Genomic DNA, 27,981 nt, shown 5'->3' on the forward strand with positions numbered 1-27,981 from the left:
CAATGTCTAAGCAAACGTACACAGTATGCTTCTGTTTCAGACGGCGGTTCCGGATCCCGGTGGCCGTGGCACCCGACGGAATAAAGACGGTGTTCGATAAGTACGCCGTGAACGATTACATGACCGCCGAATGCCTCCAGCAGTTTCTCATTGACGTACAGAAAGAGGACAAGGCCACCGTTCAGGAAGCTCAAGCCATTATTACGCATAATGCGCCTATTATGTTCCATCGCAAGGGTTTCAACCTTGATGGATTCTTCAGATACCTTCTCGCCTCGTCTGTTCCCGTTTTATCGCCTCATTCGGTAACCTTTGAGCTTGTATTTTAGTAAATAGAGTTTGAATTTTAGTCCTGTAACATATTATAGTTCTTAATATAGTTAAAACTTGATAATAACAAGCACTGGAATTGTGATATCAACCTTTTTTTTGATATAATCATATTAATTCCAACTCATAAAAGAGCAAGGCATAGGATCGATCATATACTTTTTTTTTTAATTATATATATATATATATCTTAATAACACAAACCGAGCTACATCTGGATAATGGGTAAGCGAGCAACAAGCTGCGCCACTATCCTTTTTTGAATCGCAAAGCCTATTCCACTGAATATAAATCCTTGATTCCTCGGGCTCTGCGAGTCACTGTGGACCACCTTTTGCACCCGCTCCAAGAAGCGAACTGCCTCGGGAACTAGGGAAAACTGATTCAAAAACTAGTTACAGTAGTATAATAATCATATTTATTGATCACACTGATCTAAAGCCTCTAACCAAGCCCTATACTTATAATCTAACCGTAACTTGGTGACCAAGACATTACCATAATAATCATATTACAATCAGGAAGCTAAACCAACTTGACCGACTTGTAAACTTAGGTCCTTCCGTATTCACCGACTTGTGAATATGGTCTGGAATTACGAATAAAAGAGACAAGGTTTGGCACCAGATTAGAACTATATCTACTTTATCTAGCAAGAGGTAGTTGCACGCTTCGTACATATACACAAACACATAATTGCATTCACTGGTCAGTAATTCTGAGTGGTCAGGAATCATGAATTGGGTAAATCAGTAGTTGTTGATTTACTATTGAAAGTTTCTTGTTGTGCATCATTTTTCTAACTCCTTGCTTGTAGATGCTATACTCTACACATTTGCGAACATATCGTTTGCATATAATACCTTGAAAACAAGCACTGAAATGTAATATCAACCGTGCACCAGATTAAAACTTTAGCCTTTTGTTTTGATATAATCATATTAATGAACTTTCAACTCATAAAAGAGACAAGGTTTGGTACTAGTTAGAACTGTAGCTCCTTTTTTTTTTTTTTTTTTTTTTTGTGAAAAATGAGCTGCTAAATGTTTTGTGCATTACTTTTTTGAATCTACTCTATTTCAGCTTTTTATCTAATTGAGTTTGAATATACCTCTATAGCACACTTCATAACATAACGCATAATTGCATTTACTAGTCAATGATACTGATTAATTTAGCAATCTGAGTTGTCAGGAATTATGGATTGGTTATATAAGTAGATGTTGATTTGTCATTTAAAATTTCTTCTTGTGCTTATGAACTGGCTTTAGAACTGTAGCTTCTTGTTTCCAGAAAGAGAAGATTATGGCATGTTTGTGTAATATTTAACATTTATGGAATCTAATCTATTTCAGCTTCTTATTAATTGAGTTTGGATTTAGTTCTGTAGCACAATTCATACATGATCATACATATACACAAACACATAATTGCTTTTGCTAGTCAATGTTTTGGTTAGTTCAGTAATCCAAATTGTCAGGAATTATGAATTGGTTTTACCAGCAGTTGTTGATTGTCTGGACTCCGGACTGAAAGTTTCTGGTTGTGCGCTTGTGCTTATGAATTTGGTTTTGTTACTTGACAACCCAATTTTTCTAACTCTATGCTTATAGATGCTATACTCCAGACATTTGCGAACACATTATCTGCAAACAGTGTAGCACATTATATGCAATACTATCAAAATAATCGTCTGTTATTCTCCAGGTTCACCAAGATATGAGTGCTCCACTGTCTCATTATTTTATATATACTGGCCACAACTCATATCTAACCGGGAATCAACTTAGTAGTGACTGTAGTGATGTTCCCATCATTGAAGCACTAGAGAGAGGTGTAAGAGTCATTGAGTTAGATATATGGCCTAATTCAGAAAAAGACGACGTGCTCGTCCTTCATGGAATGTAAAAATCTTGTTTTACATATATTATACTTTATATTGGTGCATTGTATATATAATATATCTACATTATCTGATCTTTATGCTGTGCATTATAGGACATTGACCACACCTGTTGAACTTGCTACATGTCTTAAGTCTATCAAGATTAATGCTTTCACTGCATCTGATTACCCTGTTGTGATTACTTTAGAAGACCATCTTACCACAGATCTTCAAGCTAAAGTGGCAGAGGTAATTTTGTAATTTGGATAAATAAATTGACATCTGGTGTTAGTTTCATTGTTAATATTGATGTGACTAAAATCACAGATGGTTCATCAAATATTTGGAGACATGCTGTATACTTCTAACAAAGAATGTCTAGATGAATTCCCATCACCCGAGTCTCTTAAAAAACGGGTCATCATATCTACTAAACCGCCCAAAGAGTATCTTAAAGGCAAGAAAAATGAGGAAAATGGAAATGAGTCAAAGGAGAAGGATCCGTCTATAGGAGCTTGGGGCGGTGAAATTCCCGACCCTCGTGACGATAATAAGGTACATGAACATTGTTTTATTATAGTAAGGGTGTTTTAGTCATTTCACAGGCACTTAACTGGAAAAACTAACGCTCATCCATACCTGTAATTTCTCAAACTAAGCGACCAAACTTGCAATATGAGCAAATCACGGGGATCATTTGAGTAACCAACTCTAATTACTTAGAGGTGGCAATTCGACCCATTAACTTATGTATAACTTAAAAAATAGTATATCAAGAAACGGGCTGAAATTTTCCCTAAGTGTATCTCAAATGCATAAAACCTCCTAAATCATTTAATTTAGTAAGTTACGATGTAAATGAATATATGATTAATATTTAGATCAGTTTCAAGCTGTACCAAGTACTAACTTGTTCTTGCAGGATGATTCGGATTCAGATGATTCAGATGGAGATGATGATCTACACTCTGCTGATGTGGCACCTGAATACAGGAGTTTGATTGCCATCCATGCTGGAAAGGGAAAGGGTGGCTTAGATGATTGGTTGAAAGTGGAACCCGATAAAGTAAGACGTCTTAGCTTAAGTGAACACGAGTTAGAGAAGGCAGCAAAAACTCATGGGCCACAGATTGTCAGGTATTGGCTTCAGGCTTACATGTTTAACTAAACGGGTTAGGGGTTTGTATGGGTCAGTTTTGGGCTCAACTTAACCAAGGACCTTTCGGTTTGTGAGTTATAGAAAATTGATCAGTTTCGGTTTTTTGGTGTGGGTTCAGTTTGGTCTTGGGTTTTCACCTTCTTCCATTTGAACTTGAAGTTTTTGGGACGAGAAAGTACTTGTCTCAAAATAAAGAATTTGGTTCTAATTTTTTGTTTTTATAATTAATAAATCATTGGGTGCTAACAGCTGCCATTTTCTAGATTCACCCAGAGAAATATTTTGAGGGTGTATCCTAAAGGAATACGGTTCGACTCATCTAATTACAACCCATTAATCGGGTGGATGCATGGAGCTCAAATGGTTGCATTCAACATGCAGGTTGCACACAAATCTTAATCTCACAAAATATTCAATTCCTGGTATGTTTACGCTCTATGCAACGTGGCAGGGGTACGGAAGATCACTATGGTTAATGCAAGGAATGTTCAGAGGGAACGGGGGCTGCGGATATGTTAAAAAGCCTGATTTTTTGTTGACCGGCGGTAATGAGATCTTTGACCCCAGAGTCAAACAGCCAGTCAAAATGAAATTAAAGGCACGTAACTTAACTTAACTTAACTTAAAACAGTTAAAAGCTAAGTATGTATGATACTCTTTGTAATGATGTTGAACTAATTCATGCTATTTATGCTTTATTCAGGTAACTCTTTTTATGGGAGAAGGATGGTATTATGATTTTAAACACACACATTTTGATGCATACTCTCCACCAGATTTCTATGTGAGGGTAAGCCATTTATTCATTTATTTATAAACATGTTTTCTTTATATTTAGAGTTAAATCCGTTTTCAGTTTATAGGTTTGATCCAAATAACTCTTATAGTCCATTAGTTTAAATTTGACTTTTTTAGTCTAATGGTTTCATTTTCGTATCAATTAAACTCCAACTCACTAATCCCATCCAAATTTTTGTTAGCTTTTTATTGAAAGACCAAAATACCCTTAGATTATTTGTGTTACTTGGTCAAAATAATCCAAGGGTATTTTAGTTTTTTAACAAAAAGTTAACAGGAAATATAGATAGAGCCAGATCGCCAGTGGGCTGAACTTTAATTGATACGAAAATGAAACTGTCGGACCAAAAAAGTCAAATTCAAACTAAGAGACTATCAGACTAAAATGGTCATTTTGGTCAAACCGCATGGCCTAAAACCGTATTCAACTGTTACATATATAAAAGATAATGATAATAATATTTAATAAAAGGTTTGGATTAATGGATTTGATGCAGATTGGGATTGGTGGGGTACCTGATGATTCAGTAATGAAGAAATCAAAAACAGTGGAGGATACTTGGACTCCATCCTGGGACGAAGAGTTTGAGTTCGAGCTAACAGTTCCTGAACTGGCTTTGCTTCGAATAGAAGTTCATGAAAATGATATATCAGAAAAGGATGATTTTGCGGGCCAAACATGCTTACCGGTGAGAGAGATAAATAAAGGCATACGACCCGTTCCATTGTATAGTCAAGAGGGTGAGATTTACCCTTCTGTAAAGCTGCTTATGTTGTTTGAAGTTGTTTAAGCTTGTTTTACACTGTTGTTGCAACTTACAAGGTGATGGTTTTTCTAGTTTTTAAGTAAGTATAGAGAGAACTCAAAATTGGACCGACGTCATGTCTTATTCTAAAGTCTGTTGCGTTCACAGTCTCATTCTGTAGGTTTTAACTGAGGCCATGGTTTTGGGAACGGAAAATTAAACCAGTCGCAGATCGGATCAGTAGTTGGCGGTTTGAACCAATTTTATTTATATTACATGTTTCAAAAATGAAACATAAAGGTTAAGGGCGCAAAAGCCATCTGGTATGGGACATTGGTACTGAGCTAGTCCCATATCTGGTGTGATAACATAGGGTATACCTTACATATTATCCGTTGGGTTTGTTGATATTGGCCATATCCGTTTATGTTCTTGTACGGTAAAAAGTTACACGTTGGAATGACTATTATCCAACTTGAATGCACCAAAGCACGACTTCAGATATAAACTGTTCGACTACACTTCTAAGATTCTTTGATTTATGAATTCTTAAATCTTTTACAACTTCATATTATAAACATATAAACCATACATATTTATATGTAAAAACTAAAAGTATATGAACCATTAAAGTGTTGGTGAGAAAAAAAATACAGCTTAAACTACCATGTTATCTTTTCAGTTCTTTAGTATTCTTAATTTTGTTTCTGGACATTGTTGATTGTTTTTGGACTTCAATCTATCGTTCATAAGTTTATTTAACCTACTCTAACTATCTAGAAATAATTTTCCGAACATTCTGTCTGTTTGAATGTGCATGATCCGTGTATGATGAGTACATAAGGACTGTGCAAGTCCTCGAAACCCGATTTTTTTATTTCTATCTTATATGTTTAGCCTTTTATTATTTACCAACGCCCTTTTGAATGGACTTTTCAAGTGGCAACACCGCAACCATGATTGAGAAGTTGTCTCTTAGTTGGGTAGAGGGTTGACGGAACATATATATAAAGGAAACATGCTTTAGCTTTCAAAGGTATGATTGTTAGTTACAGAACAGAACTTTCATAAAATACTTTGAAAAAAGATTAAAAGAACACCTGGTGGCTAGTCCAAGGACCATTTGTGCAACTCACAGATAATAGACAACAATACTAGCAGGGGTGTCAATCGTGTTGGGCTGGAGGGTTAACGGGTTAGCAGGTTGACCAGAGGCGAAGTATAATGAGGGCCAGGGGTGGCCCCGGCCCCCCTGTTTTTTCGCGCGTTAGTGTAAATTTAGCCGTTTTTCGTCCGAAATATTTTATGCGTAGTGTAAATTTGACTGTTTTCGACCAAAAAATTAAGTCCGCCCCCCCCTCGTTTATGAAATTTTTTATACATTTTGAATTCACCCCCCCGGCGTTCACGTCCAAGCTTCGCCACTGGTTGACGAGTCGAATTGTGCAACCCGTACCCAGTCCATATTATTATTTGTGTCAAAGATTTCAACCCTAACCTGGACACACAAAAATTCGGGTCGACCCATTTACCAAAACAAATAAAATATAATTTAGAGTCGGTAGATAAAAGAAATAATATAATATTTTTGTTTATAACAATAATTAAAATCATGAAATTTGATTGGAATTTGCAAGAGTATATTCAAAAAATGGAAAACCTAAAAAAACAAAAACAAAAAAAGTTTATTTGTAGTTACTTAAACGGGTCAACCCGAACCCAACCCGTATTTTAAACGGATCATGTTAGTCAACTTAAAACCTATTTATTTTCGTGTCGAGATCAAGCAGTACCAACAGTTTCCGCCCCTAAACAACATCAACATCATCAAGGGATGCAATTTGCCCCAAAACAAAATCACAAGGACCAATCCCACCACCACCCAAAACACAAAGCAGCACAATCTCCTCCCTAGATTCAATCCACAAAAGGTACGGAACAAAACAAAATCCCAGTCATCCAACGGCCACAATCAATCCCATCAAAAAAAAGGTCAAGATATTATTATTCCTTCATCTTCACCTTCCCCATTTATTTATTTAACCCCTTAATATTATTATTCTTATTATTATTTCTCTCTCACATCTCATAACAAAATCTCTTAATAAAACTGAATCAATTAACACACTCAAATTCAGCCATGACGTCACTAATTGTTATATAACTCTCCTTCGTCTTATTATTACTATTATTATTATTATTATTATTATTACTAATAACTAACTGAATCCGTGGTTGTTATATTGTTAGATCTGAGAGTTTTAGGGTTTGGATTTATGGATATGGCTGCGATTACGTCTAGTCCGCGTACTGTTGAAGACATCTTCAAGGATTATAGTGCTCGTAGATCTGGAATCGTTCGTGCTCTTACGGACGGTATGCTATATGTATTGATTCATTGTTTGTTCATTTTGACTTTTTCTGCTGATTTTGACTTTTTCTAGGTTCTCAAATGTATTTTTTTTTTGCAGATGTGGATGAGTTTTATGCGACTTGTGATCCAGGTATGTGTAATTAGGGTTTGAAGTTTTAGTGTTAATTGAATTTGAGTGGTTTTGAGATGAAATATGCTTTTTAGCTTTCAAATTGATAATGATAATAATTGTGTGATTATTGCGTGAAATTATTTAGTAGTTTAATTGCTTATTTAGATTTGTAGCATATTATGTGAATTAGAGTTTTGTTTGTGCTTAATTTGTAATTGAATATCGAGTTTGTGACTGGTGACTGTGACTGATAAGGCAATTGTCTGAATTGTAGGCTTTATTTATTTATTTATTTATTTTTTTTTTGATGTGTTTTTCTGACAAAAGCTTGATAGAATCTTAGGCTTTTTGACAGTTGACAGTTCACTTGGTTTTGTGTACAGTGGTAACTATAGATTTTGTGATAATAAACATAGTAATATATATATTTTCTATATTGCATATCATGATTGTTTATTTGATTATTGAAGAGTTGAAAGACCATGTTGAAACATAAACTTTGGATTTTACTGATATTTAAGTTAAGATGATGAGCTACTGTGGAATATACATCTATACAGTAACTTTTATAATTAGCAATTAATTTTAGTTAGTGGGGTACATTTGTTGTTTATTTTTTAAATTTGAAACATGAAAGCTTTGGATAAAAAGTCAGACATAAAGCTAACAGCTGCTATGCAGATAATCAGTCTGTTGAAATTTATGCTTTGTGTTTTAATTTTTCTTTAATGAGGTTTAGGTTTTGTTTACTAAGTATGGTTAATATGATTATTGAAGAGTTGATGGACTATGTTTTAACTTGAATTTTGGATTCTATTGATATTAAGCTACAAATTTGAGCTACTTTAGAATATACACTTGAGTTTTATGATCAGTAAGACAGTAACAATTAAGCCTATTGCTATAACAGTCGTGTACAGATCATTAATCTATTAAAACTTGAGCTCGTTGTTTTTTATACTTATTCTTTGTGTTTTAAGTAAACTTTTAGTTAGATCTAACTATTATCTAAATATGGTTAATTTGATGAATTTTGAACCTGTAGAGAAGGAAAATTTGTGTTTGTATGGTCACCCAAATGAAACATGGGAAGTAACACTTCCTGCAGAGGAAGTCCCTCCAGAACTTCCAGAACCAGCTTTGGGGATTAACTTTGCAAGAGACGGGATGCACAGAAGAGATTGGCTGTCATTGGTGGCGGTGCATACTGATTCTTGGTTGTTGGCGGTTGCTTTCTACTTTGGTGCTCGTTTGAACAGAAATGAAAGGTGTTTTTTTCTCATCTACTTTAACTTACATCTGACCAATTTTTGTTTCAACGAATTTTACATGTGCACATTCTAGATACTCACATTTTCTTGTGCGTGTTGATCACAAAATGTTTTTAACATTTTTTTTCCGGACCAATTGTGTTACTTTTAAAACTTGGGGACTAAGATTAATTTGGTCCTGGTTGGTTAGACGGGTTTGGGCTGTGTTTCTAAAGGAGCCGGTCGGCTCGGATCGGTTGGGCGGTCGAACTGGTGGCCAATTCTTTTAGGAAAGTATTAGGGTTTTTTACATATATATAAATTTAATACCATTTCAAATTCGTAAAATTTGTTCTTTTTAAAAAAAAGACCGTTCTCATATTTTTTCTACTTTTTTAAGAGTCCATTACATTTTTGTTACTATTTAAATGTTAGCAACATAACAAAATTTGTTGTATTAAACTTTTAATTTAAAATAGTACTTAAATTTCTTTAAATTAATCATCATGTCATATGGTTCTAGAGTTAGGTCCGACAGGTTGAACTGATAAGGTGCTTGGTTTGTTATTTGATTTGGTTATGAAAACATTGCTGTTATTTGAGTGTGTTTGCCATTTGTCGAGTAGTAATATATTAGTATGTTTTTTTTCTTAACGATAATCACGTAAAATTCTTTGCTCAGGAAGCGTCTATTCAGCATGATAAACGACCTACCCACCGTGTTTGAAGTCGTAACTGAACGGAAACACGTTAAGGACAACAAACCCAATGTGGATAACGGAAACAAAGCCCGATCTAGCACAAAGGTATTATTACTAAAATGCTCTTCAAACTATTTCATTAACAGTGGATTAACGGGCGGGTCGGGTTGAGTCAAAACAAGTCTTGTTGACTTGCGACGTGCGTGCGTCACTTTTGGGCTCAAACCAAACAAAAAACTGAAAATTCAGCCTGAGTTTTTTTAAAACCGTTTGGTTTTGGTTTTTTGGGTCTCAGTTTGGGTTGGTTTTGGTTATATTATTTGAGCTTGAAGTATATGGGCCAAAAACTTGTTCAAAAAAATGAATTTGGGACTAAATTTTTTTAATAATTAATAAATATTTGGCTATTAGATACGTGGACAAAATTTTTTGGGAAGCACTACTTATTAAATTCTTATAAGTTACTCGCAATTCAAATTTGAAAATGAAAATCGATAAAATTGTTTCTGTTCATTTTTTCGGTTTTAATCACGTATAAACCATAACGAACCAGATGTTTGCTTTTTACCAAAACATAAACCACGCTGTCATTTGTTGTTTGGGTTCGGTTAGTTCAGTTCGGTTTTTTTGGTTTCATGCACTGAGTATGTTTTAATTACAGAGAACAAGTGATGGTCAAGCCAAAAGCACACCAAGGGCTTATGATGACAGTTATGCAGAAGAAGACGACGAGCACGGTGAAACTCTTTGCGGGAGCTGTGGCGGGAATTACAGCGGTGATGAGTTTTGGATTGGGTGTGATATATGTGAGAGGTGGTATCATGGTAAGTGTGTGAAAATAACACCTGCAAAGGCGGAAAGCATCAAGCAGTACAAGTGCCCGTCTTGCAGCACGAAGAAAGGTCGCCCGTGAGGGTAAAACAGTAATTTCAAACTCCGGCAAAACATGTTGGTTGAATGTTATGTTTATCTATCTTGAGTATTTGTTAGTAGGATGTGTTTCTCTTTTCTACAACATATTATAGGTTGGTTATTAAAGTGACTTTTGACTTCGGTCTTTTAGGATGATGGTTTCTTTTTCAGGATTGTAAGTTTAGTTGTTGAGCAGATTATTAGTCATACCATCCCTTTGTTATGCTTGATAGTGTTTTAAGCTTTTAGCTCTTGGGATTGGGGGCTTGGATCTTTGCCTTTAATTATATTGAAATTTGAGTTTTCAACTAATAATTTGTTTTACAAAACTTTAATAATACAAATATACACTGCCATCTTACCTGTCCCTAATTATATACATGGTACATATGCTGCAAACAAGTAATTTGTGTTAAATACTTATTTTGGCTTATAGTTCATTATTTTTCATCAAGTGCTTGGTGATGAACTTCCTATCTTCAATTGACAGTGTGTTGATAACTTTGATGTGTAAGGCGGGCCGGACTGAGAAATGTAAAGCCCGTTATAACAAGTGACCCGAAAAGCCCAATTTCGAAGGCGGAAATCCCATTTTGAAGGCGGGGCCTGATATACCTTCTCCTTTCCAAGGGTTCCACGATTCGCTAAAACAACTGGCCCAGCTTGAAAATGATTTGGACGTGGCGGACCTAGAGGTAGAGGTGTACAAAAATACTGGGTTGGAACCGGTAAACCGGAAATATAGTCGAACTGGTTCGTTTCTCAAACCGGTTTTTACCAAGCTGTCTGTTCATATAGCGGTTTGCGTATAATTTTAATCAAACCATTTTTAAAATCAGTTTAAAACCGACACGAATGGGTCTGGATCAGTTTGACTACTTCAATGCTTAAACTGGTGTTTAGAAACCGGCTTGAACCAAACCGGTTCGATTTATAAAAAACTGGCTTTGTGTACAAACTAAGTTATTTGTTCATTCCGAATTGGTTTCAGCTTTTTGCGGGAATTTGACCGTTTTTTTTTAACCATAAAATTTAATTTATAAAGTTGTTTTTGGTTTAAGGGTCATAAATTTTGTCACCAGTATTGTCTTAAAAGAAAACTTTATTGTTCGAAAATTTCAAGTCAAATTTGTTGTATGTCCTAGTGTATCTCTCATGCTTAACATTTTTATATATTTGTATAAATGAAAGGGCACTCTGTACTCACGTGTTTATATTCGGCAAAAAAGTAATTTAGACTTTACTGAGTTAGTGTTTGTACTTTCTTGAGAGACATGAGGGAGATAGCTAAGACCTCAGGATTCGCTTGAAAACCGTTTTAGCAGCTATCACTCCTATAAACTTCTTTCTTCCATGCCGAACGAACATTTGTGTGGATTTAACTTCATGTTAGAGACTACACAACATATCAATTTCCTCTTGTCTTTTAATTACCAAATCATTAACGTATACATCTAGATTTTTCCCGTTTCGTTTCTTGAAAACACGGTCCACAAGCCATAGTTACTTGACGCTAGGTGAATTAAACTTGACACAATCCGAATCCCGTACATCTGAATACGGTGAGTTAAGTCTGACTAGGACAACCGGATATGATACCATATCCTTTCAGTTACAATTCATTAAAAATCAGTTTTTAATCTATAAAGATTATGATATACCCCAAGAAAACGTTCAAAACGTGTAGACAAAAAGGGGTTTTCTCGTGACATTATTTAACGAACTTTATTTCAATAATGGAGACTCCTACCCCACCTTTTCTTTTCTTCTTCGATGGTGCATATAAATCCAATATGCATTCGTAATCCTGTGACATAATATCATATTTGTGTACCTTAATATTCTTTTTTATCATATGTCGACGTGTTAATATTATTTTCAAAGATGTTAATATGATTTATTGAAAATGTTTGTCGACTTTATTTGTACGACAAACTAATAATGCTTTATATGAAATATTATTTTTCAAGATAGACATCATAAAGTATCGTGCTAAAGATGTGAAATTGTTTGTCTGAAAAAGAATTTATATTCGTGTTTGTAACAAAACCATCAGTATTTATATAATTAAATCAGATGAATCTTTTATATAGAGGGCGAGTCATCACATTGATCGGGGTGAATCGTTGCAACCTTTCGTTATAAGGCTTGACAATTAAGGTATAACTGGAACACTTATCAATTGTATCAATGGAAAGTGTTAGTACCACTACTCGGATTTAGCATTAAGCATAGTTACCAATGATCTTCAGCAGGGTCAGCCCTTAAGCATTGGCAACCAAAACCCTAGCTTAGAGCTATCACATTTTTAAAGCCCCCAATTTTTACTACTAGGCTAATTCTCTCGTTTGACATTCTGGTTGCATAGAAACAAACACTTATTTATTTGTTGAGCTTACAACAAAAATGTGATTTTGGATTGTTCTTTCTTTTTTGTTGTTGTAAATCTTGATTTTGGACTGGATGTTATTAGTTTTCTGGCTTGCAATATTGTGTGTATGTGGTAGGTTCTTATGCACATAAGCTTTTTGATAATATGTTTTGAAAGACATTCCATTTTGGAGTTACCGTGTGATAATTGTTTAATTTATTTTCATTTCATCATTTCTTATCTTAATTATTTTTTTTCTCAACCGATTAATATAGATAAAATATCATCAGAACTGACACATTAAAACAGTATGAATCGTAGTAGCTAACACAACATTCCACATAAAAATGTATTACCTAATATTATCATATTCCGGCATCCAAGGATCGCAAACAAAAATAAATATATTTTGAGAAAAGGCCTCAAAATGTTACTTCGCTTTGGCCCCAAAAATGGTTGGCCGGCCCTGATCTTCAATTATAACTAGATTACTTCCAAGTGATCATTAGTTCCCACTGAGAATAATGACCAGTTTCAAGCCGTTATTGATTTTCGGTTAGTTTCAAAGTTCGATTTCCATTCAGATTTTTACCAACGTCGATCTCAGTCATAATAATCACGCCAACTCCATTTCTTCTTCCTTGTAACTTACTTCCCTCTGTTTTATTACTTGCATATGTTAATACAACCAACCAACATGTGTGTTTGTGCGTTTTTCAGGAACAATACCATTAATCTATATAACTATAATTAAATAGTTGACAGAATTACAAATTTTGTCCTTTAAAAAAAGCCAAATTACGGTTCGTGTCCTTTTCTAAGTTTCCTTGCAGGCGGTGTACTTTAAACTTTTTTTTCTACACGTTGTGTCCTTTACGCTAACTGGGTTGGAAAAACTCAGTTAAATGACAACATGTGCATAGCATGTGAGGGCATATTGGTCTTTTCGTCTATATCCTTTTATTTATAACACCTTCCTCTCCTTTGTGCACCACCACCATCACCGCCACACCTCCCTTCATCTCTATTACACCTGCATCATCATTCCACATAATCAAACCATTAATTAGACCACACCAGCATCATCATTCCACATAATTCCGATGTCGTCGAGAGAACCAAGATCATACCAGCATCATCGTACCACCTAACTTCCGTCAACATCCACCTGCAGCCATCCACCACCATTAAACGAGATTCACTAGAGCCGTCGTTAATCTTTATTCATGTTTCTGTTAATTTCTTATCATTCCATATGAAAACCTATGGTTTGTTATTTTATAAAACCTAGAATTTGGGGATTTTTCAAATCGATGGGTCAGTGTGGTCAGGGGATATAGCTAGTTTGCTGGATGCTATAATTAATCGATTGTTGGAGTCTCGACGAGCGAGGACGGCCGGTAGGTTCAGTTATCGGAGTCGGAGTTCCGGTAACTTTGTACCATTTTATGATATATCTTCACTTCACGTCAGATGGTGTCGACTATTTCGGGTCGGGTCAAGTCGGATATGTAACGGAGGTGAGTTGATTGGTGGGTTGTGAAGTGGCGAAGGAAGAGTGTGTGTTTGAACATTGGGTTTTTCGTCAAGTCGGATATGTAACAATGGGTTTTTCGTCAAGGCGAAGGAAGAGTGTGTGTTTGAACATTGGGTTTTTCGTCAAGTCGGATATGTAACAATGGGTTTTTCGCGAAGGAAGATATGTAACGGAGGTGAGTTGATTGGTGGGTTGTGAAGTGGCGAAGGAAGAGTGTGTGTTTGAACATTGGGTTTGAACATTGGGTTTTTCGTCAAGGCGAAGGAAGAGTGTGTCTTTTCGTCAAGTCGGATATGTAACAATGTCGTTGCCACTTCACAACCATGTTCGTTGTGACCACCACCACTTCACAACCTGGCGATGGTGGTAGCTCCGGCAACGAACATGGTTTGATTATGTGGAATGATGATGCAGGTGTAATAGAGATGAAGGGAGGTGTGGCGGTGATGGTGGTGGTGCACAAAGGAGAGGAAGGTGTTATAAATAAAAGGATATAGACGAAAAGACCAATATGCCCTCACATGCTATGCACATGTTGTCATTTAACTGAGTTTTTCTAACCCAGTTAGCGTAAAGGACACAACGTGTAGAAAAAAAAAGTTTAAAGTACACCGCCTGCAAGGAAACTTAGAAAAGGACACGAACCGTAATTTGGCTTTTTTTAAAGGACAAAATTTGTAATTCTGTCTAAATAGTTATCAATTTATTTTTACATATGTTTTATTGAGTATTTTTAATGGTTCGTAGACGATTTGGTGGTTTTGTTATTCGTTATTTTTTGTTTAACAAGTTTTTCTTTTATATAATATAAGTGTTTTCTAAGTGAGAAGATGGAACTATTTCTTGTTTCTACTCTATAAAATTAGCGCAATTACAATTTTTAAATACATATTTAAGGGAAAATCCCCAAAATATGTATTCTTAAGAGAAATAGTCATAATCAAGCAAAATTTTAAGAATTTGATTAATAGTGTCGCTCCTGCCTTATTTTATGGAAGACGATCAGTCAAAGATTGATCACCACTTCTCCCTATAAATGTACAAGATGACTTTAAGTTATATAGAGTGAGTTTAATACAGAACGAATTTATATAGACTTTATAAAGAAATGACAACTTTATAATAAATATAGCGACTTTATAAAAACACTGGACAACTTAATAAAATTTAGGACAACTTTGTAAAAAAGAAGACAACTTTAAATGCACATGTAGCGATCAATTGTCAGCTTGATAATAAATAATAATGTTTTATGACGTGACAATTGACTAAGGGTATGGGTGTCACACCCCAACCTACGGCGGAACATGCCGGGCGCGACATCGATTGTATCATAGCTCAGAAGACACTAAGTGAAAAGCACGTGTCAATATCTAAATTATTCATTCATATATCAAGTTCAAAAGCGCAAACATTGTTTCAAATGAAGTACCATTACAATTAAATATTCAAAACATAAATATCTTGAAATAAAAGTTTTCTTCAATCATCAAGCAACCTAAGGTCTCATCTAACTTCCAATACTTGATTCATCTGATAAAGCTACCTGCGCCATGCGTGAAAATATATATTTTGTCAACATAAAGTTGAGCAAGTAAACCACAGTTTTGAGTATATATAATAATAAAAGACAATTCTATGCGAAAATCGTAAATTACTACAATTAGTGTAACAACAAATAAAAGTTGTCTTTTCACTCGAATCATATTGATAACGAGCTAATTCGACTGCGTATGATCATACTAATGAGGATGAGGTACCAACCAACATAAAAATAAACACCTAGTCATATTCGCACATAACAACTAATCGAGCAATTACAATTATGCATATAACGGAATTGTAGTGAAAACAATAAATTAATTTTGAACGCATAACGCCCCAAAATTGTAAAGCGGTAAAAAAGGGGATGTGAATTTACTTAACTTAACAAGTGGATTAAGTGGATATGAGATAATAAAAAGAACTAGGATGAAAACGATCGAGCTCCTCAAGGTTCACTGACAAATATTCCTAGTTGTTTAAGACAACAAAATTGTCGTTGCCCTCGGGAAGAGCAAGGATTGGAACATTGCAAAGCATGTCCTTAAGAGTTTGAAACACTTGAGCTTTTGGGAGCTTTAAGCTACAAGCTTTTAAGAAAAATCTCAAATTTATTGAAAAGTCTTTTTTGGTTAGAGTAGCTTCAAGCTTTTAAGTTACGAGAAAAAACTTGAAGCTAAAAGCTCAAACTAGTAGCGTTTAGAAAAATCTACAAGCTTTTAGTATTTCAAATTTTACAATTTTGATACTTGAACTTCCATCACATTTTGTTAATTCATATAATAATTACATATTTAAGCCATATTCAAAACCAACTACCCTCATGACTTTTTAAAAGACCATAACTTTTTCACATGTTAATATTTATTTTTAAAAATTGCATCACAAAACGAGCATTTTATTCTCTTTAATTTGAGTATCAAATTGTTATACTTCTTTAACTATAAAAAATTAACATATTATGCGATTACTGGTTAGGATCGGCAACAATCGAGTCAGGCAAGTCCATGTCATGTGTAAGACCAAATTAGGGTCTGAACGAGTCGATGAAAAATGGGCTGATTTAGTTCGGTTCGTATTGGTACAGTTTTGAGTCGAGAGGGGTCAAGTCAGAATAGGTTTCGGATTAAAACGATGCACCGTGCGAGCACCCAGCTAGTTTTATAAAATGCACGTTTTTATGATGCAATTTTTTTAAAGAAATATTAACGTGTGAAAAAGTTATGGTCTTTTAAAAAGTCACGGGGGTAGTTTGTTTCAAACAAGGGTTAAATATTTAATTATTATATAAATTAATAAAAGTTGATGGAGGTTCAAGCACCAAAATTGTAAAATTTGAAATGCTAAAAGCTTGTAATATTTATTTTAAAAGACCAACTACCCTCATGACTTTTTAAAAGACCATAACTTTTTCACATGTTAATATTTATTTTTAAAAATTGCATCACAAAACGAGCATTTTATTCTCTTTAATTTGAGTATCAAATTGTTATACTTCTTTAACTATAAAAAATTAACATATTATGCGATTACTGGTTAGGATCGGCAACAATCGAGTCAGGCAAGTCCATGTCATGTGTAAGACCAAATTAGGGTCTGAACGAGTCGATGAAAAATGGGCTGATTTAGTTCGGTTCGTATTGGTACAGTTTTGAGTCGAGAGGGGTCAAGTCAGAATAGGTTTCGGATTAAAACGATGCACCGTGCGAGCACCCAGCTAGTTTTATAAAATGCACGTTTTTATGATGCAATTTTTTTAAAGAAATATTAACGTGTGAAAAAGTTATGGTCTTTTAAAAAGTCACGGGGGTAGTTTGTTTCAAACAAGGGTTAAATATTTAATTATTATATAAATTAATAAAAGTTGATGGAGGTTCAAGCACCAAAATTGTAAAATTTGAAATGCTAAAAGCTTGTAGCTTTTTCTAAACACTACTAGTTGAAGCTTTTAGCTTTAAGCTTTTTTTTATAATCTAAAAGCTTCAAGCTACTCCAACCAAACAAGACTTTTTAATAAATATGAGTTTTTCTTAACAGCTCGTAGCTTAAACCTAAAATCTCTTTGTCAAACATACCCCAAATATGTTTCCTTTTAGGGTATTTAATGGATAAATATTAATGACTAGTGACTAATGAAAATCTAAAGCGGATTTCAAAAATTTATTATAATTAATTAATGAATAAGTATTCTATTTTCAGTTTTAGGAAATGATGAATTTGGAATGTCTTTTTTCAGTTTTTGATCCATAAAGAGTTTAACAGAAATTTTAATGCCGGTTAATAATAAATAAAAAAACATCAAACACGTACAATTTAAGGAACGTAAAAATCGTATGTAAGTACCAAAAATAAAACATCAAACTTTTAAGAAAAGTATCACTCGTGTAGCTTACTCACAACTTTATTTTATTAAAAAAACCTTTAAACTTGACTAATAGATTTAGCTCTGGTATATTACATTATGTGATTTCATAGAAACATCCAAACGATTTACAATGAAGTGGCAGGTAAGTGGGCAATAAGCTGTGTCGCAACCCTCTTTTGGATAGCAAACCCAATCCGACTAAAAACAAAGTTTTGATTTTTATGGGCTGATACATTACTATACACAACTTTCTGAACCATATTCAAAAGGTCCACGGCATCCGGAGCTAAGAAACCAAAAGTGTCAAAGGCGAAGGGGATAAACACGTGTTGATTCTCCAAACAAGCTCTCTCGTGTTTAGCAACCTTGCCCGATGCCGCCTTCAATGCTGCCTGGCCTGCTACAAATCCAGTGTCCCTAATCCCAACAAGAGGGGACACTCCTGTGAGGTCGACACAAGCGTGTTTTCCCCTTACCTACCCAAAAACAAGAATATCGGCCGGTCGTAATGTAGATTTTCCTTCTTGAGGATCCGTAAGAAAGTTTACGGGAGCTTCCTTTTTAGCCGAAATTCCGGCTCGTTTAAGAACATCGCATAGAACATCCCTCACCAAATCATGCCTGTACTTAAACCCAGACAACTCTTTGCAGTGAACTGCATGCTCGCCAAAAGAATCCAAACAAACCTTACGACAAACTGGGCACGACTCATCTACCGGAAACAAAGGGATCATTAACCGATACTTCAGGATGGTCCGGTACTCCAAAGCCGACATATGCTGGCCCAATCCTTCAATAGGGAGAACACTTAAGAAATCTTGAGCCCGAGGAGCCCGAAGACACTCAAACATCGCTTTCTAACGAGGGGATAAATCAAATTTCATTTCCAAACTCTTGATGATTCCACTATAAAGGGCACTCGCCAAAGCATGTTGGGCTTTAGGGGGGGCAATGTCTTTATTAGAGAAACCGTTAATGTCAAAATCAGGAAGTAAAATGTGCAACCGATCTATCAGACTCCCATAATCAAAGTCAAATCCATCAATACCACAACCTCAGAAAACACTCTTGAGAGCTGGACCAAACCGATAAACACTCTCTACTTGAGAGCGTCTTACATAATAAAATTTAATTAATCAAAAGTAAAAGTCCACTCGTTTATTTCGAAAGCCTAAGGAAAGTGAACTTATTATTAATCACATTAAAATAAAATATAATAAAACATAATATAATTAAAACAAGTGGAAGGATAAGACCGAGCAAACCCATAACACAAGACCGCGTCTCGCGTGCACCCACTCGCCGAAATCTCTAACCCCACGCGCGTCAAAACATCCCACACAAGCGCGTGAGATTCCAATTCATTTCAAGCTCATACTCCACTGGACAAAGCCGTTGAAAGCCAGTCAGATATTAGTTGATTACAACAGGCTCCACATCCCAATTTCATCTGAATCTGCATTTGAATTTTGCATTTGCATTTCTTTCGCATTTCAAAAGGTGTTCCCCACCATTGTTGAATACTTTGACTTGTAAACATAGAAACAAAGAAGCACCTTCTTCTTTATTTCTTTCCATCATCATATAAATAAACCTTCACCCCCAACTCATACTTCTCATCAAACTCATCTATTCAATTCATCATCTTCAAGGTATCCTAAGTTCACCATCATCTTATTATTATTATTATTATTATTATTATTATTATTATTATTATTATTATTTTTGTTACATAACATAATATTAATGTTAATATACTTATTTGTTCATCTTATTGTTTTTACTACATCATTAATCATTTTGTAACATAATATCTATAGGTTTTGTTAGATAATATTAATAATACTTATTATTTTTGCTACATAATATTAATATCATTAGTTGTTTGTTCATCTTACTTTCTAGATTTACATAATATTAATAGGATTTGTTACATAATACTAATATTAATAGTTGTTTATGTATCTTAATTTTTTATTTACATAATATTAATAGGATTTTGTTAATCTTATTTATTTTGATTCACATAATATTAATAAGATTTCTTACATAATATCAATAGTTTCATTTTTTTTCCACATAATAATAGGATTTGTTACATAATATTAATATTTATATTTATAGTTGTTTGTTTAATCTTATTTTTATTTATTTACATAAAATTAATGTTATTTGTTTGATTTATGTAGGATTTCATATATGTGTAAAGTTAAGATCATGGGTAAATATTACTCCGCCAATGATGGAGACAAGATTCAAGAAAAGTACAACGGATTATTCTTAAAATGCTCAAACTTACTAGAATTAGCAGCTGCCGATGATGTTTCTGGCTTTGTTCACATGGTGCAAGATGAGCTTGTGAGTCTAGATGACGTCAGCTTTTGGTACGGCAGAAGAAATGGAAAGATGGGCTTACAAGAAAGAACCCCTCTTATGATTGCTTCCATTTATGGAAGTATTAATGTCTTGAAATACATAATTAGTACCAACAAGGTGGATGTTAACCGGTTGTCCGGTTCCGATGGCTCCACCGCCCTCCACTGCGCTGCTGCGGGTGGCTCCCCGATGGCGGTTGAGGCGGTTAAGCTTTTACTTGAGGCTTCCGCGGATGTTAACTTGACGGACGATAACGGGAACAAACCGGGGGATTTGATCGCTCGTGGGATCAAATTGTCGGCTCGGAGAGCGTTGGAGATGTTGTTATCGGGTGTTTCGGTTGAAGGTGGACTCGATGAGGAACAAATCGATGAAAAGGAGGTTGTTTCTGTGAAAAAAGAGTACCCGGTTGATGTGTCGATGCCGGATATTAATAATGGCGTGTACGGATCCGATGAGTTTCGGATGTATACGTTTAAGGTGAAGCCGTGTTCGCGAGCTTACACTCACGATTGGACCGAGTGCCCTTTCGTTCATCCGGGCGAGAACGCGCGTAGACGTGATCTTAGAAAGATCAACTATAGCTGCGTTCCCTGCCCGGATTTCCGTAAAGGGAGTTGCGTGAAAGGAGATTCGTGCGAATACGCTCACGGGGTGTTTGAATCTTGGCTTCACCCCGCTCAGTACCGAACTCGGTTGTGTAAGGATGAGACTGGCTGTGCGCGAAAAGTGTGTTTTTTCGCGCATAGAGTGGAAGATCTCCGGCCTGTTTATGCGTCGACAGGCTCTGGCCTGCCGTCGCCTAAATCTGGGCCGGTTGCCATTACTTCCATGGAAATGGGCTCGATGAGCCCATTAGCGCTTGGGTCAACTCCCCCTATGTCGCCTCCGGGGTCCCCGATGTGGCAGAAGACGGCGGTGAATCATTTGACACCGCCGACTCTTCAGCTTCCGGGGAGTCGATTGAAGACCTCGGTCAACGCTAGGGATTTGGAGATCGATATGGAGTTGCTCGGGTTGGAGAGTTTAAGAACTCAACAACAACAAAGACGACAAATGATCGATGACAACAGCAACAATAGATTTGGGGAAATTAAGCCAAGGAATCCCGAGGATGTTTTCGGGTCGCTTGATCAATCTTTATTGTCTCAATTTCATGGTTTATCATCGCCAACCGGGCACCAACAATTCGTTCAAAGTTCAAGCCCTCTTCGGGCATCCTACCCGTCACCAAACTATTCATTGTCTCCCGTTAGAAAACCAAGTTACGGATTTGATTCATTGGCTGCAGTTGCACAAGCGGTCATGAATTCAAGATCCGGCTCGTTAAAACAACGTAGCCAGAGCTTCATTGACCGAGGAGTCGGAGGCACAAGCCTCCGGTCAAACCCCCAACAGTCTTCCAGTTTCCCAGAATGGGGATCCCCAGACGGGAAACTGGAATGGGGGTTTGAAGATGCGAATAAGCTTAGAAAATCCGTATCTTTTGGATATGGTGGTGGTGTGTCGGTGAACGTCAGTAGTTCACCGGATATGAACCGATACAGTGGCAACAACGGTGAGAAGCTGCCACAATGGATGGAGCAAATGTACATAGAGCAAGAGCAGATGGTGGCATAAATTCATTTTCACCATTGAAATTATTTTCAGATTATTAATTTATATATATCTTGATTCAGTAATATTAGATGAAGAAACTAAAAATTGTTCTTCATTAGGAGAAGTGGTCAAGAGGGAATTCTTTTAATTTTTTTCTTTTATTATTTTGTGTAATTTCTTCATATTTTCCCAACTGGGAATTTTAATTATGTTCCTTTTTTTATGATTAATTCCAGAGTTTGAAGATGATACATAACCAATTTTCTTTATGAATACCGTTTAAAGTTGCACCAAAACCTTATATCATCCAATAATATTTATTTTAATTAGTTTATTTGATTAATTTATGAGGGCTCATATGTTTATTCTAGAAACATAAAATAACAATAACAAGATGTAACACAATAAAAGTCAAATTAGTACGATTGCGACTATGTCCCCTTCAATTATTGATATTTGACACCTAGTTTTTGTTCCTATAGGTTTTTAAAATAATTTTTATATAATAAAGTAAATATAAATTATACCCACTTTAATATTTGTAACAATCTTACTCTTCTTTTATCTTGTATAAAAAAACAAAAAATTATAATAACTGAAACAGTTTTAAAATTTTGTTATTATTATATAATATTTTTCTCACTAATGATGAAACTTTAAAATGTGTTGAAAGCTAATATTATATTTTATATTTTTTATTCAATAAGTATAATATTATATATGCTTTAAGATTACATATGAAATTGTCTATTTAATATCAAACAGCTTTAACATTTTGTATGAAAGTTCTGATGAAAACATTAAAAAGACTATAAATAACAAGATATAACACAATAGAAGTCAAATTTGGACGACTATGACTAGGTCTCCAATGATAATTGATGCTTGACACCCGGTTTTTGTTTGTAAAGATTATTAAAATAATGTCATACATAATTAATACAAGTTATTCTTGTATTAACATTGTATAGAATCATATTCAGACGTTGAAATGTAATGGTCACCCTGCTAATTATATTCAAAGAAATACGCAATGATGAAATTTTAAGTGTTTTGAAAGACTATTATATTTTTTCTTGATGAATTGACAAGTTGGGCTTTGCGAATTGAATTGTTCAACTAAGCATGACCTGTGACTTGTGGTCACCAATACGGTGGAATATCCACACCATACAAGGGTAAGTATACTTTTGCTAGATTTGATTAGTGATGAAGTGTTTTTCTAAACTGTTTCCCTCTTCTCTCGTATTTTATTCTCTTGCTATCTATCAATGTTATATGTTTATATCGAGTAATATTTTATCGAGTCAACTTGAGCTCTTGTTGAAGCTCGAGAGAATTTCTCCGATTGATCCAAACGGTGAACTTGCATTTAAGAGACACATCATAGATTCAACTTGCAAGTAATCTTATGTTCCTTCTTTTCTTCTTGGTTGACCTTTTTAGGTTACTCATTTGCAACGTTTTTCCTTATAAAGCAACCTCATTACACCATCTATAAGACTGTAAGAAAACATATGATTTGCTTCAAAGTTTAAAACAATACAACCTTATGTAACTCATTGGGCTAATGTGGCCCATTGACTCACTTCAATCAAATATAACCCAACGTAGCAAATGCCAAATAGCAACATGGTCCATTAAGACTCGTAATCTCATTTAAGATGTCAATCCCATCTAAGATGTTTCAAGTAAAATGCTATTAATTTTAATTAAGTTACTAAATTTGTCTCTCAATTTTGATGTCAATCCTTTACTACACATTCAATCTATTTATTGCAACATATTAGCCTCGTTGACTCTCGTTTAGACTTTAGATAAATAGTTGACCCATAATCAAATTAACCAATTAAACCGAACCAAATAACTGAGTTGTATCAGAAACCAGTGGGCTCGTTGAATTATATTCTTAAAACTGACTATAGTAGTCCAGTTATGGTTAACAAGGTTTCCATATCCACAAAACTGATCCGGGATTAAATATATGAATTACAAAATGATATTTAATCTACCTGTATACATAATTACTCTACTTGATTCTCACGTTTAGCACGTCAATTTTATTTGTACATTAATCTTCCCCTAAATATATATTTAATATTATAGAGTGTATGCATGTTTCTTGTTGCTATGTAATATACTAAATTACTAATATATACAAATATCAGGGTCAAAAAATTTGAAGCCCAAAACTTATATTTAAAGAAATGGCCAATTATCTTGTTTTGAATTTCGAGCTATTTTAGCGTTTTTGTGATAACTTTGTGTTGTGACGATACTATGTTTAGCTATATATAGCTTCGTGACGTGTGAAAAGACATAAATAAAAAAAAAACAATTCACAAATTCAGTTTTAAAGGAGATTACTAACTAAACCAAATCTTATAGATTGGATGTGGCTCAATGGTAGAGCACTCACTTTACAAGTGAGAGGTAGGAGGTTTAAAACTTACTATCACCAATTTATATGGGAGATATGAGGGATGACCCTGACTTGCCAGGGTTCGAGTCCTGATCTCACCCGGTTTTACCGGCTCCTCGCTGTCGTGCCATTTGGCGGGCATGGGGTCGGGTTTTATCCGGTGAATCCCTCAATAGGTAGACCGCTAGAGGCTCCGTCCGTCCGGACTAGTGGCCGGCTCGGGCTACCTTTAGCCAATAGGGACCGCGTACGAAATACCTGACGTTACTTAGTTGGTCGTTAAAAAAAAAACTAAACCAAATCTTATCATCACACAAAGCAACAAAAAAAAAACAATTAAATCTGATATCTCAATAACTTACACGTCAATAAGCTCAAAGTCTGCCATAATGCAAGTATTTAAGTTTAAATAGTCAACAAACAATATGTAAAATTAAAGTGATGGGCCATGGGTGGAAGAGATGAGCCCATTCGATATATTAGCTTGTTAGCCCATTTTAACATCAATCAATGAACCTAGTATATCATTTAGCACATTTCATTAAAGCCCAAATGCAAAGAAAAACAATTGATGTTTACCAAACATAAAACAACTAAAAATAAAACATATAAATACATGCATATATATTTCCCTTACGGTCTGGTCCGGTCCAGTTTTTATCTTACGAGTGCTTATTTACATGGCGTGTTCACTTAATTGTCGGTCAATGTCGTAAACAATTCAGCGTATTTACGGTGCATCACGTAGTTATGTAGTTATGTAGTCATCATTCGGATACATAACTTACGTAACTCGGTAACTAGACCTATAATACGACAGGTTTTTGGTATAACCCATAAACTAAACTGTTCACTAGGATTTGAAATTTTTGAAACCAACCGGCCAAAAGACAAATAAAACCAACCAGTTTGCGCGGTTTTACGATTTCAAAGCGATCCGTGAACACCCCTAGCTAGTTGCATCTACTTCTTCTTTTGTAACTTTTGTCAATTTATATTTCCATTGTCTAGCACGTAGAGCACCCCAATAAGTAAAGAAAAATATAAACATGCTCAACACAAGGTAAATTCTTCATTTAAGATTCTTAATTTCAGGCAATTGATACTTCTTATTACTTGATCATGCTTAGGGACTTAGCAATTGATTTTCCCCGTTCAATTGGTTTGGGCCATCAATTCTTGAGGAGCTATTAAGAGTCATAAGTCTTTAAAAAAACTTTACATGAATAGCATTCCAAATATACAATGAAATCAATTCTTAACTTTTATTCTAGTTGGTAGATGAGAGATCTTAACAGTTTGAATTCATAGAATATCCATTTGTGGGTAGTATTTATCATTATATTATCATCTTGAATAATTCACCTACATGGGCTAAATAGATCGTGTCTCACTCGTCTACCGAAACATAAAAATGTCTCGAGTCAAGGACTTGTGGGGTTGAATAATGTTTCACCATGTTTCATTTCCTGCATATATCATCCCAGAAGATCTTCCAACATGAAGTAATATGATATCATCACCAAAGCTTTACCAAGGAGTCTAGTTAGTTATATTTATATCAACTCTAGCATGGATATACTTGTTAAAAACACTCACAACCTCAAGAATTAATTTCTATCCATACACATCCTACTACAAAAAATATTCATGTTTTGGAGAAAACAATATAAAACTTGTCTTAGAAAAATTAACTAAATTGGTTGTTTTAATGCAAATTTCTTGTGAATCAAGCTAGTGAATTACAGAAACTTGAAAAATAATTTCAATCAAGAACTAAATATAAATAAATAACTAAAACATATCAAACGTCGAAGAATTAAGTCAGGCAGGTTTGTCGAATTATCATCCCAATCAACATCTCACGGCCTTTTGCCATGCATACATAATTAACAACACTTGCTCTCCATTTTACCAAACCACTTTCATCATAGAATGACCAACTCCACACCATGAGGCAACAATGGTGGGAGCTGGCGCTGAGCAGAAGCTCGAGCAGCTTCCTCGTTCTTCTTGAAGTCCTTGACAGCTTTGTATCCCTTCTGAACCTGCCATCAAGGATCAACCACAACCTTCTTTAGTGCACCAGCGTTGTCTATCATGTACGCTGCTAGTTCAACATCGCTGATCCGACCATAATAACCCAGAATTTTGAAAACCTTTAGGTGTTCATGGGAACGATCAGCAGCAATACGGATTGCTTTCCGTCTCCTTTTGATAGGTGAAGACCAAAGCAACTGCAAAAAGGCATTACAAATTTTTATTAACAATTGTTGTTTACTTATAGTTAACGATGCCAAACAAACCCAAAAATGGAATACTGAAGAGACGCATGGTAGGATTGTAAGTGAGCTGAGCGGCTCTGCCTATTTACGCCCTTAGGGTACGGTATTATTTTTAAATTTTTAATAAAAATTCCATGTTGTGCAGTTAATATTATACTACTGTTATAGTAAGTCATTAACTGGACATAGCGTACATACCTCGATTATAAATGTCTCAAGTTTTGGAAACGCGTTGACTATAGAAGCAAACTCTAGCAGACAATTATCTTTCACGGCAACAATTGTGAGTGTCAATTTCTTTACATTCGGCAGTGGACAAATTACAGAACCAAGCTTTGAACCTTTCTGCAAAAAGAACAAGATAAACTCTCATGAAATTTATGTACGTTAAAGGGTGTAAGCAAATTACATAGAGACGAAGTACTAACTATGGGACGAAATATCTTCAAGGAAAGAACCTGGAGAGATGATGCACAACATGATATCCGGCTGAACACATTATTATGCAACCCCGCAAGTCCTTGACTCATAACAACATTTTTAAGGTTTGGAAGACGAGTGAGTTTAAAATCTATTGGTCCGCCCATGTAGGTGAATGATTCCAGATTAAAATCAGATAAATAAATAGACTCCACATACGGACATTCCATGATTTCAAAATGTTTCAAGTTAAGATGTCGTCCACCAACACGAATATTAATCAGGTATCCAGAACCATGGATGGAAATCGTCTCGAGAAGTGGAGAATGTGTTAACAACTCCTCAAGACCTGATTCCTTCACGTTAACGTTATTTAAGTGAAGTTTCTTTAGATACACCATATCTGAATATGGAAAATCGAACAGGTAGGCCGAGTTCCTTTCTTGTAATCGTGAAGGGAAATCATAGTTAAATGCACTATGATGATTCACGTCGGTTGTCTCAAGATCCAGTTCCAGAATTTCGACTTTCCTTTTTAATGCAAAGCGGAGCCATTTGTCAACGACTCTATCATGAAAACAGGTCAGAAAGAAATGGATCCGGAAGAAATGAACCTTCGGGTTATTATAACTTTGGATGACCGCATTCACATGTTCGCCATACTTGAACTCCGATACATACGTGTCCGCCCTTTCGAAAGGTCCTTTGTAATCGAAGTTGAGTATCTGTAAATAGGTCCATAAGTATCTCCATCTTGGGGAGAGACTGCTGGTTACGACTGCGTCCTTTATCGGCAT

The 27,981-nt window shown here is 35.2% G+C and overlaps 3 protein-coding genes and 1 pseudogene across 3 annotated transcripts; 3 read left to right on the forward strand and 1 right to left on the reverse strand.

Moving 5' to 3' along the window:
* LOC143627440 (phosphoinositide phospholipase C 2-like) lies at window positions 1-5,133 on the forward strand. The gene is made up of 9 exons (XM_077097264.1): window positions 1-305; window positions 2,038-2,234; window positions 2,329-2,464; window positions 2,543-2,770; window positions 3,138-3,352; window positions 3,638-3,755; window positions 3,826-3,972; window positions 4,078-4,164; window positions 4,670-5,133. Exons 1-9 carry the CDS (start codon window positions 3-5, stop codon window positions 4,961-4,963), a joined length of 1,725 nt encoding a protein of 574 aa, XP_076953379.1. The 5' UTR covers window positions 1-2; the 3' UTR covers window positions 4,964-5,133.
* A 1,858-nt stretch (window positions 5,134-6,991) lies between these two features.
* LOC143627450 (PHD finger protein ALFIN-LIKE 1-like) lies at window positions 6,992-10,435 on the forward strand. The gene is made up of 6 exons (XM_077097272.1): window positions 6,992-7,073; window positions 7,169-7,294; window positions 7,390-7,422; window positions 8,450-8,672; window positions 9,337-9,460; window positions 10,017-10,435. Exons 2-6 carry the CDS (start codon window positions 7,195-7,197, stop codon window positions 10,266-10,268), a joined length of 732 nt encoding a protein of 243 aa, XP_076953387.1. The 5' UTR covers window positions 6,992-7,073; window positions 7,169-7,194; the 3' UTR covers window positions 10,269-10,435.
* A 9,797-nt stretch (window positions 10,436-20,232) lies between these two features.
* On the forward strand, window positions 20,233-22,263 carry LOC143627461 (zinc finger CCCH domain-containing protein 29 pseudogene; annotated as a pseudogene).
* A 4,144-nt stretch (window positions 22,264-26,407) lies between these two features.
* LOC143625217 (F-box protein At5g03100-like) lies at window positions 26,408-27,981 on the reverse strand. The gene is made up of 4 exons (XM_077095635.1): window positions 27,223-27,981; window positions 26,963-27,109; window positions 26,639-26,716; window positions 26,408-26,527 (listed from the first exon to the last, which is right to left on the reverse strand). Exons 1-4 carry the CDS (start codon window positions 27,979-27,981, stop codon window positions 26,408-26,410), a joined length of 1,104 nt encoding a protein of 367 aa, XP_076951750.1.

The sequence above is a fragment of the Bidens hawaiensis genome, unplaced genomic scaffold, assembly GCF_021521415.1.
Source record: "Bidens hawaiensis isolate Kalapana, Puna unplaced genomic scaffold, B.hawaiensis_p1.1 tig00000458_1, whole genome shotgun sequence".
Taxonomy (NCBI): Eukaryota; Viridiplantae; Streptophyta; class Magnoliopsida; order Asterales; family Asteraceae; genus Bidens; species Bidens hawaiensis.